At 38.6% G+C, this 14,645-nt stretch overlaps 1 protein-coding gene across 1 annotated transcript; it reads left to right on the top strand.

The window, feature by feature from the left end:
• The first annotated feature begins 13,833 nt into the window (after positions 1–13,833).
• Positions 13,834–14,508, top strand: LOC145821847 (uncharacterized). Its single transcript, XM_082918421.1, has 2 exons — positions 13,834–14,126; positions 14,244–14,508. The coding sequence occupies exons 1-2, from the start codon at positions 13,834–13,836 to the stop codon at positions 14,506–14,508; spliced, it is 558 nt and encodes a 185-aa protein (XP_082774547.1).
• Positions 14,509–14,645: the final 137 nt, after the last annotated feature.

The following is a 14,645-nucleotide window of genomic DNA, read 5'->3' on the forward strand; positions in this document are numbered from 1 at the left end:
CAAGCTTTTCGTTGCCAAAAATAAAAAGTTAATTTTTGTTTTTTATTCAGCGACTAAATAATTTTAGTAGCCAAAACTAACTATACAACGACTAAAATATTTTTTTAGTCGCCAATTGTGGAAAATTTAGCAACTAAATTTTTTTTAGTCGTCAATTGTGGTATTTTTAGCGACTAAATTTTTTTTAGTCGCCAATTGTGGTATTTTTAGCAACTAAATTTTTTTTTAGTCGCCAATAATCAATGTACCCTGACTAAAAAAATTTAGTAGCTAAATATTGTACTTTTGCCGACTAATATAATTTTTGGTAACCAATTCCACAACTTTTGGCGACCCAAATATTTTTAGTCAGCAAAAGTGGTCGCCAAAAGTGTATTTTCTTGTACTATATAGTTATAAAAGATTTAAACCTCATTATGAGCACATAAGATTTGTGTGACTAACTGGTTCATGTGAATTAGACCTTGGTTAGTTTGGCTAATTAACCCCAAATTATTTAGTGTTTTATGATCAATACAAGTCTTTTAATTTTGTCAAGTTAAAAGAAGTTGCAATATGAAATATGAACTTCTGAAGAACCATTAAAATACCAAAAGGATGGACAAGCATGAGAGAGTTTGGCCAAGAATTGTTTTCATAAAAATAAAAATAAAGGAAAAATTTTGATATACAAATAAAAATTTGTACAAAATAATGTCATAGATTTGAATTCGTTCATTTCAAAAAAAAAAAAAAAAAGAAAAAAAAGAGACCAATATTAAACTGATTTATTATTTTAAAAATGTCGTTAACATAGATAAAATGCATCAATATATGGTAATGACATTTTTAAAATAATAAGTTAGGTCTTTTGGTTTAAAATCACTGATACAAATTTGCATGACATTTTTAAAATAATAAGCTAGGTCTTTGTAACGCCCCGAAATAATTCAACATAAACTAACCACATCAACTAATGTTCACTAAACAATAACAATAATCCTTACATCTTTACATAGTTAATAAACGATTTTATACAAAAGTTTCACTTCCAGATTATACTTTCATTGGTAAGAAAAACACATGAATCTATAGCATGTGAAGCATGTAGTTTTCAAAACAAATAAATGCCCATATGGGCTACAACTTCTAAGGCTTAAGCCTGGTTATACAAAAGTGGCCTCTCGGACCCATACAAAAATAGCCCTTGGCTAGCAATTAAATCACAACAAAATAGAGCTATGTACTCTTCACAATTGTCCACGCCCTCAACTTGGCGTGATCACCACGCCTTTTTCTGCATCAAAATCCCATAGGGGTGAGCATAAAGCCCACTAGAGAAATTCCTAACAAAGTATATACATTTATGTAAGATATCCAATATTAAATGCAGGTGCAAATGCCATGCAATGCCTTTTCAAAATAGTCTCATGTCATGCCTTTCTTGAAAATCACCATGTTTTCGATAACATTTTTGCAATCTTATCAATTCCAATTTCCAATTTTAACCATAAGGGGCGGTAAATACGACACAGGTAGTCCCTAGGTTGGTGTCTGCAAGTTGGCTTAACAAGCACTACCAATAACCCACTTTACCGGTTGCTAACCGGAAGGGAAGTGGTACCTCCTCCGCGCGTGTTTTCGGTCTTTCACCCTGGACATTCAGGCCAACTTATCAATTCGTCTACACCCCCTAACCGGACTCACCAACGTATTTACCCCACACACATTATCGTTGCTTTCATTACCATGTATGTATGTATATATTCCTTTCTTGAATGTAAATGTTTCCAATCTAGATACACAATGCATAATAATTAGTTAAAAGAATGTGAAATGAAATGATAATCCATGCCTCATAGCATTTCTCCAATTTCAAGTTATTCCAACAACATTACCATAACAATTGTGACACCCTCAAAATACAGTACAAGACAACCATTCATGTAATCCATAAACATTAAGGAAATATTATATTTTCATTCATCAGAGTCTGCTTACAAAAATATTACATGTAATTCTAACTACAAATAACGAGGTAAGTGCCCCACGGGCTTACATTTTTCCAAGTATTAACTTGGTTACAACAAAAGAGAGCCCTAGCTCTATTCATAGAAAGCCCTTGGCTTGGGTATACATGTAACATCAAAACAAAATATCAAAAAGGAGACTTCAACTCCTAAACCTCCCAAGCTAAGACCTTGGAGGCAGCATGTCCTCTGTACCTGAAAAATGGTGTCCCAAGTAGGGTGAGCCAAAGCCCAGTAGAGATATGCTAAATAGTATATGAGAATTAACTAAAACATTAGCATTCGACAAATGTTTAACGCCTATAAACCATCTTAAACCTTTTCCATAATCAATCAACACTGGTACCCATATTTCAATTCACTTCCAGTTATTACCCAAGTCAATTCATTGACATAATTCATCATCATATAAACAATTCAAAATGAGACTACAACTCATTCATCAACACTTCAATTATAAACATCATTTATACACTTCCATATCTTGCCATTTTACGGAACTACGTCTATAGCGATCCCGGTATTCCCTGTTGTTGTATAACTATAATCTGGACTCAGTTTCGTAGATTCGTTGTTGTCTTACCCTCATTTCTATCCCTTAATCTTTGTTTTAGAGTTTTGGGTTGTGTTGGGCAAGTTGGGAATTAGTTGGTTGTGTTTTAAAGCTTTGAAATTTTGCCCAGGTTTTGGTCTCTCCGCTCGAGCGGCAGTTTGGACGCTCGAGCGTGAATTTCCTTCTCTCAGCATTTTGGTCGTCTGCAGAAAATTCTGGGAGAGTGCACCCGGCGCTCGAGCGGATCTTTGGACGCTCGAGCGTGAACTTGTGTCTGTACGCTCGAGCGGGGTGTTGTACGCTCGAGCGGACCTGCTTTTATATCAGTTCGTGAAACCACCTTTTTGATCACTTTTTGATTTCCTTTCTCTCTCTTACTTTTTCAAAACCTCCATTGGAGAGCACCTCACTCTAAAACCGAACTTCTCTCTTAGGATTGATCTACCTAGAGTGTTTTCTTCACCTTGGGCCTTTGTAAGAAGTGTGTTGATCGTCGAGGGCTTTGTTGAGATCTGAGAAATTTGGGATTTGGAGCACTTCTGAGTTTTTACTCATCTTCTCCCTTGGAGCTCTGAATTTGAGGTAGGGATATCCTACTCCTCTCTATGGATTTTGTCTTTAAATTTTGGTAATTTGAGATGTTGGGGTTGGTTTGGTAATTTTGTGAAAGTTTGGGCCATTTGTGTTATTTTACAAAAGTTGGGGTTTTATTTGTAATAAACCTAGATGCATGTTTGGTATAGAGAAATGGAATAAATGTTGAATCATTGATGAAAATGGGACCTAAGGGTGGTAATGGTAATTATGGAAAATGACCTAATTACATTGTTTAATTAATTGAGATAATTAATTGTGGGAAATGAGGAAATGAAATGGAATTGCTGAGATTGGGAGTGCATGGGGTTAAAGGGTGTAGTTGAATTATTTATCACTCACCGAATTGAAATGTCGATTGAATATCCATTGTGCATTTATTTCCTGCTTAGAAATAATTGCTTTGGGCTACCGGTGGAGGGTAGTGTTGATTGTTGTAGACAATGCTTGATGATTAGGCAAACTAAAACAAATCAATTGGATGTGTCATAGAGCATGTCGGTTGATAGAATACATTAATTTTATGTATTGATTGATTGCATATGTGATTCTGTGTTTATATGCATTACTTGTGTATGGGAGGAGATAGGGGATGTACTCCACGGTTTAGGGGAAGATGGGGGATGTACCTCTAAACCGGTTAATGGTTTAGGGGAAGATGGGGGATGTACCTCTAAACCGGTTGTTGGAATGTTGATATAGCTCATATGCTTATCGGTTGAAGTGTTGATACAGCTCATATGCTTATCTATTGAAGTGTTGATACAGCTCATATGCTTATCTGTTGTAGTAGTGATATAGCTCATATGCTTATCTATTGAAAAGTTTGTTTGATTTGATATAGCACTAAAATGTATATCATCATTGTTTGCGAAGTATGAGAGTAGTTTATGTGTTATTGATACAACAAAATAATGTGTATCCACCTTGGATTTCGAAAGTGTTCTAGTGATGAACTATAATCTCATCAAATGTTCTGGCCAGAGTACTGAGCCTTGTTTTCAAACTCAAAGTTGAACAAAAACGAAAAGTGAATTGTAACATAGACTTGGCTGTCATGGAAACGTAGGGAGATGTAAATGGAAGTGTCAGTGTTGACCGTCTATCAGTTGCTAATCTTTTAGTCATTGTTCATGGTTGGTTTAGTGTATTTCTACTGGGCTGTGGCTCACCCTATATGGGAATATCATTTTCAGGTACAGGAAGCATGCCACCTCCAAGGACCTAGCTTGAAAGGCTAGAGGCGGACATAGTGTAGTTGTTTTACTTTTGATGTATTACATGTAACTTCAAGCCAAGGGCTTAATGTGTAAACGAGTTAGTACTCTTTTGTTGAAACCAAGTGTTAACTTGGAAAGCTGTAAGCCCGTAGGGCATTTTGTTTTTTTTTTTTGATGTTAACATGTAATACTTATGTAATGAAACTCAATGAAATAAAGGAATGTGGTTAGTTTATATGTAAATGCTTGTCTTATCTGATAGGTTTAATGATGTTATTTTGAGGGCGTTACAACTTGGTATCAGAGCGTACCGGGTTCGAATACTTTGGGTACGTAGGAAGTGATTAGTATCACAATGGGTTTCTCTCGCTTGTTAGAGACTTAGACGTAATGTTACGTACTTTTGTGATAACATGTTTATGTGACTATTTGGGTATGGAATGTAGTTTCTTGGATGTTGATTGGATCCTTGGGTTTCTGGGAGTCCAGTTGGAAAGGCACTTGATCAATGCTGTTTCTAATCGGAACTCTAGTAACGCCTCGGGACTGTCATTATCTGGAAATGAAATTCGTAAGTGCTTACATGTTTATGTGCTTATGTGGAGATGTGCTTATGTGGAGTGAATTACAGTTGTCCATGTGTTAGGATGTAAGTGTTTAGCTTCGGCACATGTATGAGTGTGCTAACGTGTCTCCGTTACTTTTACTAGGATGCCTAGGCGAGGAAGTTGCGATTTCCCTCCTTCCGCTCGGGAAGAGCTGCGGAAACAATTTGTGGAATTACGCCAAGGTACTACACCTTTGGTGCGATTCGAAAGATGGTTTGCTAATCTGTCGAGGTTTGCTCCAGAATTGGTGGAGACGGAGGACTTACGTTGTTTTGAGTTTGAGAGTAAGCTGCGTGACGACATCCGTGTAAGGATAGCGGGGTCTTGGCATAAAAGATATAGGGCGCTTGTTGAGGCGGCCGCCCATGTAGAGGCTGCAGTGCTAGCAATGGGGCAGAGTGGGGAGGAAGCCATCTCGGCGACTCCTGTGACTCAGGGTGTTGGTAGGCCTTTTAAGAGGCAGAGGGTTTTAAACTCGCAACAGGGAGGACGGGCTAGAACTGCCCTTCCAGTGTCAGATTTGGGTTCGGGGGAAAATAAGCAGAGAGGCATCATTTGTTTCAGATGTGGTCTGCTGGACCACAGGGTTTCGGTTTGCCCACAGAAGAAAGGGGTGGGGTTAGCAGTTCAACCAGTAGTTGTACCACCAGGATCATCCAACCAGCCGGGTTTTGGACCGATTAAATGCTCAGTGGGGAGGCAGTTGTTGGGGTCTTCATCAGCCCAGATTCTGAACCAATCTCGTGCTCAGGCACCGCCTACCTGTTGGGTGTGTAATCAGCCGGGTCATATTCGGCGTTCTTGTACTCAGCCGGGAGCTTCTTTAGGGGTTTTGCAACCTAACCAGGCTCAGTTTCTTTCGACTGGGCAGGAACAGTATCGTTTTGGGGGACTAGCAGGCCAGATTACGAGGGCCTCAGTAGAGTCGAGTTCCCAAGCCCCAGCTAGGGAAGTTTGTAGTTGTTCCAGGTGTGGGCAGAGGGGGCATACCAGTGGTTCTTGTCCGTGACTTGTAAGCTCGTAGGTTGCCTTATGTTCGGGGATGACCAACTTCGGCGGTCCAACAAGGGACGGTAGTAGTAGTAATACTGATGGGATGGTTTTGTTTTGACTAATCCGTTTTGTAATCAGTGGATTATTGTTTTGTGATCATTGGGTTCCGTTGTGTAACCAATGTGTTTTGGGAAGGTTGAAACATCTAAACTGTTTGTTTATCTATATATATACATATATGCTTTGTTTGTTAATTTCCCTAGAGTGGGTGAATTGGAGCATGTCGTAGCTCTAAAATTTTATTAATGTATAAAGTTGCTATAAAAAAAAAAAAAAAAAAAATTTATGCTTGTGATTTGATTTGGGGAGGATGAGGGCTAGAGAGCCATGTTTTCAAAATTTGGAAGAACCACCGAGGGGTACGTGTCCTAGCCAAGGTAATATTGGAGCGAGAACTGTTTTACCTGTCGAGTGTGTGGAATTACATGGGTACTACCCATTTAAAGTTTTGTGCGTGGTATAGCTTTTGATCTACTGTCGAGTGAACTTGAGAGGATGTGAAGTGTACGATTAATACTACATGTAACACGTATTTAATATGGTGTCCTACGGGGGCATGGCACATAATTTTGTCAAGGTTGGACTCGTACCTTCGTGGTAAGTAACGTTGTCAAGATTGCAGGTGTACTGATTGGCCGTTTCAGGTGAAGGGATGTCAGTCCCTATATAAGGTTGTGATTGTTGTATCGGGAGCGGTGTGTTATGAGTAGCTGGTACTATACCTCGGGCTGTAGTATAATGGATGTCTCCCTAAGTTTTCAAATTTCTTTATTTGGATTGAATGTGATAAGTTCGTACCTTAGCACTGGTCAAGTCAGAGGATATTATCAGAAGCGTTAATTGGGTATATAGCCCATGGTTAGAGTGTGACCCGTGGGTGGAGTCACAGTGGTATGGTGTTTGCGGATGAAGATGTGGGTTAATGACGAGGGAGGCGAGGACTTTTACCCCTCTGGAAAGTTAGAAGAGTGAATCTTTGGAAGCCCTATCGGCGACTTGTGACGGTGTCGGGGTTTGGTTCATGATGGTTGCCTAGCGGTAGTGTGGACTAGTGGTTTAGCACGGAGGCCGGGCCTCTTGATGGTACTCTCGAGATGAGTGACAAGTAATATATAGAGTAACGAGTGGACCCTATGAGTTATTGGAGGATTCGGTGTAGGAGTAAGAGGGCTTGCAAAATAAGGAGGTTTTGCCTAGTACGGTTGAATGTGTTAGATGGGATGGTTTCGAGAGTTGAGCGGTGTTGGCAAGACTATATGAGAATGTTCGAGGGAACGTGAGATTTGTATCTCGAGTTAGTGGGAATGGTACCTGTATGCTGGTTCGTGTGTTGGGCCTTGCTAGATAGTGAGTCCGTGGTGACCCCCCTTGGTTGTATAGGGGTAGTGCTCATATTGTGATTGGTTATCCATTGTTGGGTGTGGGTTATGAGTGGATGCTGCCAGCATTCTTTGAATTAAGAGTAATTCGTGTTCTAAAGTAATGAGTATAGCGTGGGTCAAAGTAGTCCTTCGTATTCGGGATGTTGTGATTGAGGTTGACCATGTCGGTCTTCGGTCAAGGAAGTGAGCAGGCTTGCTAGATAACCATGGCGGGGGATGGTGATTCCCTTAGACGCGATGTTGAGGCGGTTAAATTTTAGGAAATCCAGTGAGATTCCAAAATTTGAGGTTCGTGTAGAGAACTCTGTGGTTGGGGTTAGTGGTCTGAGTAGCACATCAGTGTGTGGATTACTGAGTGTAGAGTTTATTGAGTTGACTAGTCAGCTTGTCGGTATCGGGTGTTGGGGTGGCATTGGTCACCTTGAGTTTAGTCTCGTTCGTTGTAGACTCTGTATGTTGATTAAGGAAAACTGAAATTAATCGAACATGTTTGTCATTGAGTCTGACGGTTGGAATAATACATCTAATATATGTATTGATTGATCATTGTGAATGATTGGCTTTTTATACATTATGAATGTATGGTGTCTAGTTTGATGTTGATACAGCACTATAATGTGTATCATTTGTGTGTTTCTGAGCCGTGTTTATGATTATAAAGTGGTTAAGTAAAGGGAGGCGGGATAAAATTGCAAAACCATGAATTTCTTATACCTTATGTGTTGATAGTACGGTTGTTATTTCTATTAATTATCATTATAGAAATGTTGTGTTTCGTGTTGGTTGTGTCATCACTACGTGAGTGATGGTTGTTGGTAGTATTAATTTGGAAAGAAATGGAAAACAAAATTTTCCTAGTGTTTGGGGTCATCTAAATGCGTTGTTGAAAAGTTGATTTAATTCAAGGATTTTCTTTTTAAGAATTCCAGATTACTCTTTTGGGCAAATAAACTGTGGATAACTCTGCGTTTTGGGTAACAGCGTATTTGTGAAAAATGTTTACAAAGCTTTTGAGTTTTCGTATGGAAAATGCAAGATTTATCCTGGAACGTTAACGTTGAAAATTTAAACATCTTTGAGAAATGCCTCTTGAACAAGAAAATGTTTTCTTATTATCTACTTTAATATTTGCTTTAGTCGTGTTGTTGAGTAGTGACTAAACTTGGAGCACTAGTCGGTTTTTGGTGAATTGTTTCGGGGGAGGTTTGGTTTGTTGAGACTTGCGCACCTAAGGTGGTGTTATTTAGAATGTGTTCCCTTGGTTGGTCTTTTCCTTGGTAGAGTGAGTCGGAGGCTTGTTTTGAAAGTAATTTCTTTCCTTGGGGTTCGGTTGTTGAATGCTCTATGATCATTTGGCCTTGTGTTTTGATGTATCTTTAATTTCGAGGACGAAATTCTTTAAGGGGGGGAGGTTATAGCGATCCCGGTATTCCCTGTTGTTGTATAACTATAATCTGGACTCAGTTTCATAGATTCGTTGTTGTCTTACCCTCATTTCTATCCCTTAATCTTTGTTTTAGAGTTTTGGGTTGTGTTGGGCAAGTTGGGAATTAGTTGGTTGTGTTTTAAAGCTTTGAAATTTTGCCCAGGTTTTGGTCTCTCCGCTCGAGCGGCAGTTTGGACGCTCGAGCGTGAATTTCCTTCTCTCAGCATTTTGGTCGTCTGCAGAAAATTCTGGGAGAGTGCACCCGGCGCTCGAGCGGATCTTTGGACGCTCGAGCGTGAACTTGTGTCTGTACGCTCGAGCGGGGTGTTGTACGCTCGAGCGGACCTGCTTTTATATCAGTTCGTGAAACCACCTTTTTGATCACTTTTTGATTTCCTTTCTCTCTCTTACTTTTTCAAAACCTCCATTGGAGAGCACCTCACTCTAAAACCGAACTTCTCTCTTAGGATTGATCTACCTAGAGTGTTTTCTTCACCTTGGGCCTTTGTAAGAAGTGTGTTGATCGTCGAGGGCTTTGTTGAGATCTGAGAAATTTGGGATTTGGAGCACTTCTGAGTTTTTACTCATCTTCTCCCTTGGAGCTCTGAATTTGAGGTAGGGATATCCTACTCCTCTCTATGGATTTTGTCTTTAAATTTTGGTAATTTGAGATGTTGGGGTTGGTTTGGTAATTTTGTGAAAGTTTGGGCCATTTGTGTTATTTTACAAAAGTTGGGGTTTTATTTGTAATAAACCTAGATGCATGTTTGGTATAGAGAAATGGAATAAATGTTGAATCATTGATGAAAATGGGACCTAAGGGTGGTAATGGTAATTATGGAAAATGACCTAATTACATTGTTTAATTAATTGAGATAATTAATTGTGGGAAATGAGGAAATGAAATGGAATTGCTGAGATTGGGAGTGCATGGGGTTAAAGGGTGTAGTTGAATTATTTATCACTCACCGAATTGAAATGTCGATTGAATATCCATTGTGCATTTATTTCCTGCTTAGAAATAATTGCTTTGGGCTACCGGTGGAGGGTAGTGTTGATTGTTGTAGACAATGCTTGATGATTAGGCAAACTAAAACAAATCAATTGGATGTGTCATAGAGCATGTCGGTTGATAGAATACATTAATTTTATGTATTGATTGATTGCATATGTGATTCTGTGTTTATATGCATTACTTGTGTATGGGAGGAGATAGGGGATGTACTCCACGGTTTAGGGGAAGATGGGGGATGTACCTCTAAACCGGTTAATGGTTTAGGGGAAGATGGGGGATGTACCTCTAAACCGGTTGTTGGAATGTTGATATAGCTCATATGCTTATCGGTTGAAGTGTTGATACAGCTCATATGCTTATCTATTGAAGTGTTGATACAGCTCATATGCTTATCTGTTGTAGTAGTGATATAGCTCATATGCTTATCTATTGAAAAGTTTGTTTGATTTGATATAGCACTAAAATGTATATCATCATTGTTTGCGAAGTATGGGAGTAGTTTATGTGTTATTGATACAACAAAATAATGTGTATCCACCTTGGATTTCGAAAGTGTTCTAGTGATGAACTATAATCTCATCAAATGTTCTGGCCAGAGTACTGAGCCTTGTTTTCAAACTCAAAGTTGAACAAAAACGAAAAGTGAATTGTAACATAGACTTGGCTGTCATGGAAACGTAGGGAGATGTAAATGGAAGTGTCAGTGTTGACCGTCTATCAGTTGCTAATCTTTTAGTCATTGTTCATGGTTGGTTTAGTGTATTTCTACTGGGCTGTGGCTCACCCTATATGGGAATATCATTTTCAGGTACAGGAAGCATGCCACCTCCAAGGACCTAGCTTGAAAGGCTAGAGGCGGACATAGTGTAGTTGTTTTACTTTTGATGTATTACATGTAACTTCAAGCCAAGGGCTTAATGTGTAAACGAGTTAGTACTCTTTTGTTGAAACCAAGTGTTAACTTGGAAAGCTGTAAGCCCGTAGGGCATTTTGTTTTTTTTTTTTGATGTTAACATGTAATACTTATGTAATGAAACTCAATGAAATAAAGGAATGTGGTTAGTTTATATGTAAATGCTTGTCTTATCTGATAGGTTTAATGATGTTATTTTGAGGGCGTTACAACGTCCGAGGGAACCGGCACCCAATTATAAATAAGATTTCGGGACTTTCACCCAGGACACTCCAGCTAACTTAATTATCCATGGAGTCCATCCCCTATCTCCTTCCAAACAATGGAGTACATCCCCTATCTCTTCCTAAACAAAGATACATATACAATGTATTTAAATACGTTGCCATACACAATGACCAATTCAATCGCATATACAATGTTTACTTCCAACCGTCATATTCAATGACATATTCCCCTTTGATTAGTTTCCATTTACCTATTCAACATGCAGTTTCTACAACAATCATGGCTATCCTCCACCGATAGCCCAAAACAGATAAATAAATTTATCAACAGATAATTTATCACATTTTTCATACGTGAGTGATTCATTGATCCAACTACACCATTTAATCACAATTTCAAGATTTCCAAACCAATTTCATATTTCCACATCAATTTCATAATTACGCCAATAATTTCCTTAATTTAATTAGGGCATTTTCCCCCCTTTTCTGAATAGTGTACCCAAGGCTAAATTTTACCCATTATACACAATCAACCCATTTTCAAGGTCTCACATACACAAATAGAGCCCAAATAAGAAAACCCCTCTTTCACAATTTCAAACTCAAACCCTAACTTTACCCAAACTTCCTAAATCTCATCATTTATACAAAATAACCAATATTTATGTCAAAACTCATATTAAAGAGTAGATTATCCCTACCTCAAGAAGAGAAGGTAAGCCAAGCAAGAGATGAACTCCAAAAATGACAAAATCAACTTCTACCCAGATAAAAATGGAGATCTTGAAGAGCTCAAACTTTTTATCAAAGGAAGGATGGTGAGAAGATCAATAGATCTATGTCAAAATGTATAGAGAGAGAGGGTATTTTAGAGAGAAAGGCTCTCAACTTAGGGTATTTTAGCACCAAGACACAACAACAAGGCATTACCTGCTCGAGCGCAAAGAGACCCGCTCGAGCGCAGAATACACTCGTCTAGTATTTTATAGACTTCAAACAGTCGCTCGAGCGCCAGAGGGGCCGCTCGAGCTTAGACCCACTCGAGCATAAGAAACTCCGCTCGAGCATGAAAAACACTTCTGTAGTATTTTTGCAGACGCACAAAGTACTGAAGGATTGCAAACCCCGCTCGAGCGCAAAAAGACCCGCTTGAGCGGAAAGCCAAAATTCTAGGCAACAAGGTTCTAGATCAATTAGCAACCAACCTATTCTAAACACGCCCAAGACAATCCAAAACTCAAATTCAAAGAGTAAAGGATGGAAATAAGGTATAGACAACGACATATAACCACGGAACCCGAGTCCAGAATACAATAAATGACAGGGAAAAAACCGGGATCGCTATAACAATTACATTCCTCATTTTCCCTTCTCCATGTTATTTCATAAAATGATACAAAGTTGCTATCATGGATCTTTATACAACAATGAACCTACAATTCATATACCTTCACATTCTAAATATTTCCAAAGCTAGAGAAAATGTTTGAACAATAATTTCCTTTCACAACAATACCCATATATCATGGAACACAACAATGTACAATTTATAATCACATGTGTATATGTAGGCGACCAATGGAAAATTAAGTGAGGTTTCCAACCTTTATACATCTAGAATTTATCACATAATTCAACATTATGAAATTCCCACTCACCCTTTTTATTCATTTCAAGAAAAATCCCTTGATTTCCCCCATTATTCCCAAAACCCCCATGCTTCTAGGTTTTTCACCAAAAGCCCTAACCTTTCATCATCTCATTTCAAAAACCCCTCTAAACACAACAATCTCAACATCATGATTCCACATTTCAAATTTAGAACTTACAAAAGACAAGGATAGATTTCTCCTACAAAACTTTCCATTTTTTTGAAACAAAAACCCATTTTCGAAATACCAAAGGAGAGCTCACAAATCAATCACAAACTTACATAAACATATATAACACTCAAGGAAATCCCCTACCTCATAAAGGAGGAGAGTTGTAGATTTTGTGAACCCTTACATACCTTATGGCTTAGAATTTGGAAATCCATGGAGAAATATCAAGGTTTGAGTATTGGCGACGGAGGAGATTGATTTGAGGTAATTCGGGTGGTATACAATATGCTTCCTTTAAATCTCTTTGCAAAGAGTTTTTATCTTAATTACTTCACATTTGTACTCCTCTTGATTATCATGGTCATATGTTAAATTCTGTGAAATCATTCTTGTTGATACGTTTGAGTACTCTGGTCATTTGATAAATTCTATGAAATTGTTCTATGTAGTCAGTGTTGATTTGTCTAGCTAAATGACATGGAAATGCTCCGTACATGGATCGAGTAGACCTTGCCAATAGCTTGGACCAATAGCCCGGATAAGCGGTTGTGCTTGGTGAGGTGGGTGAGGTCGGTCACTGGTCATGTACGGAGTAGGACCGGGTATTTAGTTCTGGATAAATTATCATATGTCGAGTTGACTTGTTTGTGCTGTTTGGCAAATTGCTTAATTATCGAATTTAATCGGTTGTGTAATTATTGCATCTCGGTTGATTTATTTTTTGTCCGAGCCTTGTTATTCATGTTGTATTGTATACTTCCGGAATTAATTTATTTCAGGTGTGGAGCAAATTTAGTGGCGATTGGAGTTGAAGCATCTAAAGAGATTATTTGAGTTGGAGATTTTTTTAGTCCACAACTATATATTATTTTTGGAGATTTGTATAATTTATATTTTGGAGATGATTTGTATATTTGAGATTATGAGTTATCTGCAATTATAAATTTGAGGTTGATTTGATTTATTAATAGCTCAGAAGTGGGGGCGTTACACTGGCAGGGCTTCCAATGCAGCTTAAGCTACTCAAGATAGAGTTTGGAGCAAATGCAGATGGACTAATGCTTACACCAAGTGACAAAGATGTTGGCCAAGGATTTGTCTCGGTCTTCGAGGACAATGAAGTATTTAATGATGAGAGTTGGGAATCTGTCTATCTAGCTAATGTGCTAATCGACTCTGGATATGATGATGCTAACCCCGACACTTTCGTGTCAACATGTTACTCTCTCGATTGCCCTCTGGACCCTTGTTTATTTGACAATGTCGAGGAGAAGTATTCCAATGAGACAACATCATCGAGGTCTGAAAGGAAGCTCCTATTTGACCGCATAAATTCCGGGCTCTTTGAAATGTTCCATCAGTTCGTGGGCCCACTCCCGTAGGTGAAACAGCCAACAAAAAAGGTGGGCCTTACAAGGCAGAAAGATGGGATCGGTTACGAGCTGCATAAGTTGTTGGCAAGTGAAGAGAAGAGCATGCATGAAGACGTGACAGAGAGGGTGTTGGATAGGGAGATGCAGTGGCTCGATTCTGGGGATGGCGTGGACGCGATAGGTATGGAAATTAAGAAATTGTTGATGGATGACCTAATAGTGGAGGTTGCGAATATGTTAAGTATGGATCAGAACTCGATTTTAGGCAGAGCTAGAGACAAGCGAATGGAATTGAACGGAATGGAATAGTAGGTGGAAAAGATGGGGAATAAAAGATCGAGAAAAATACTCGATGTTCATACCATATATTAGCATATGTTTTTTTTTACTGTTAAGTTTAACTGTTGTAACATTTGATTTTAGTAAATCTTTATGACTGAGGATGT

The sequence above is a fragment of the Camellia sinensis genome, chromosome 3 (genome assembly GCF_055761805.1).
Source record: "Camellia sinensis isolate YWXY chromosome 3, ASM5576180v1, whole genome shotgun sequence".
Classification (NCBI taxonomy): Eukaryota; Viridiplantae; Streptophyta; class Magnoliopsida; order Ericales; family Theaceae; genus Camellia; species Camellia sinensis.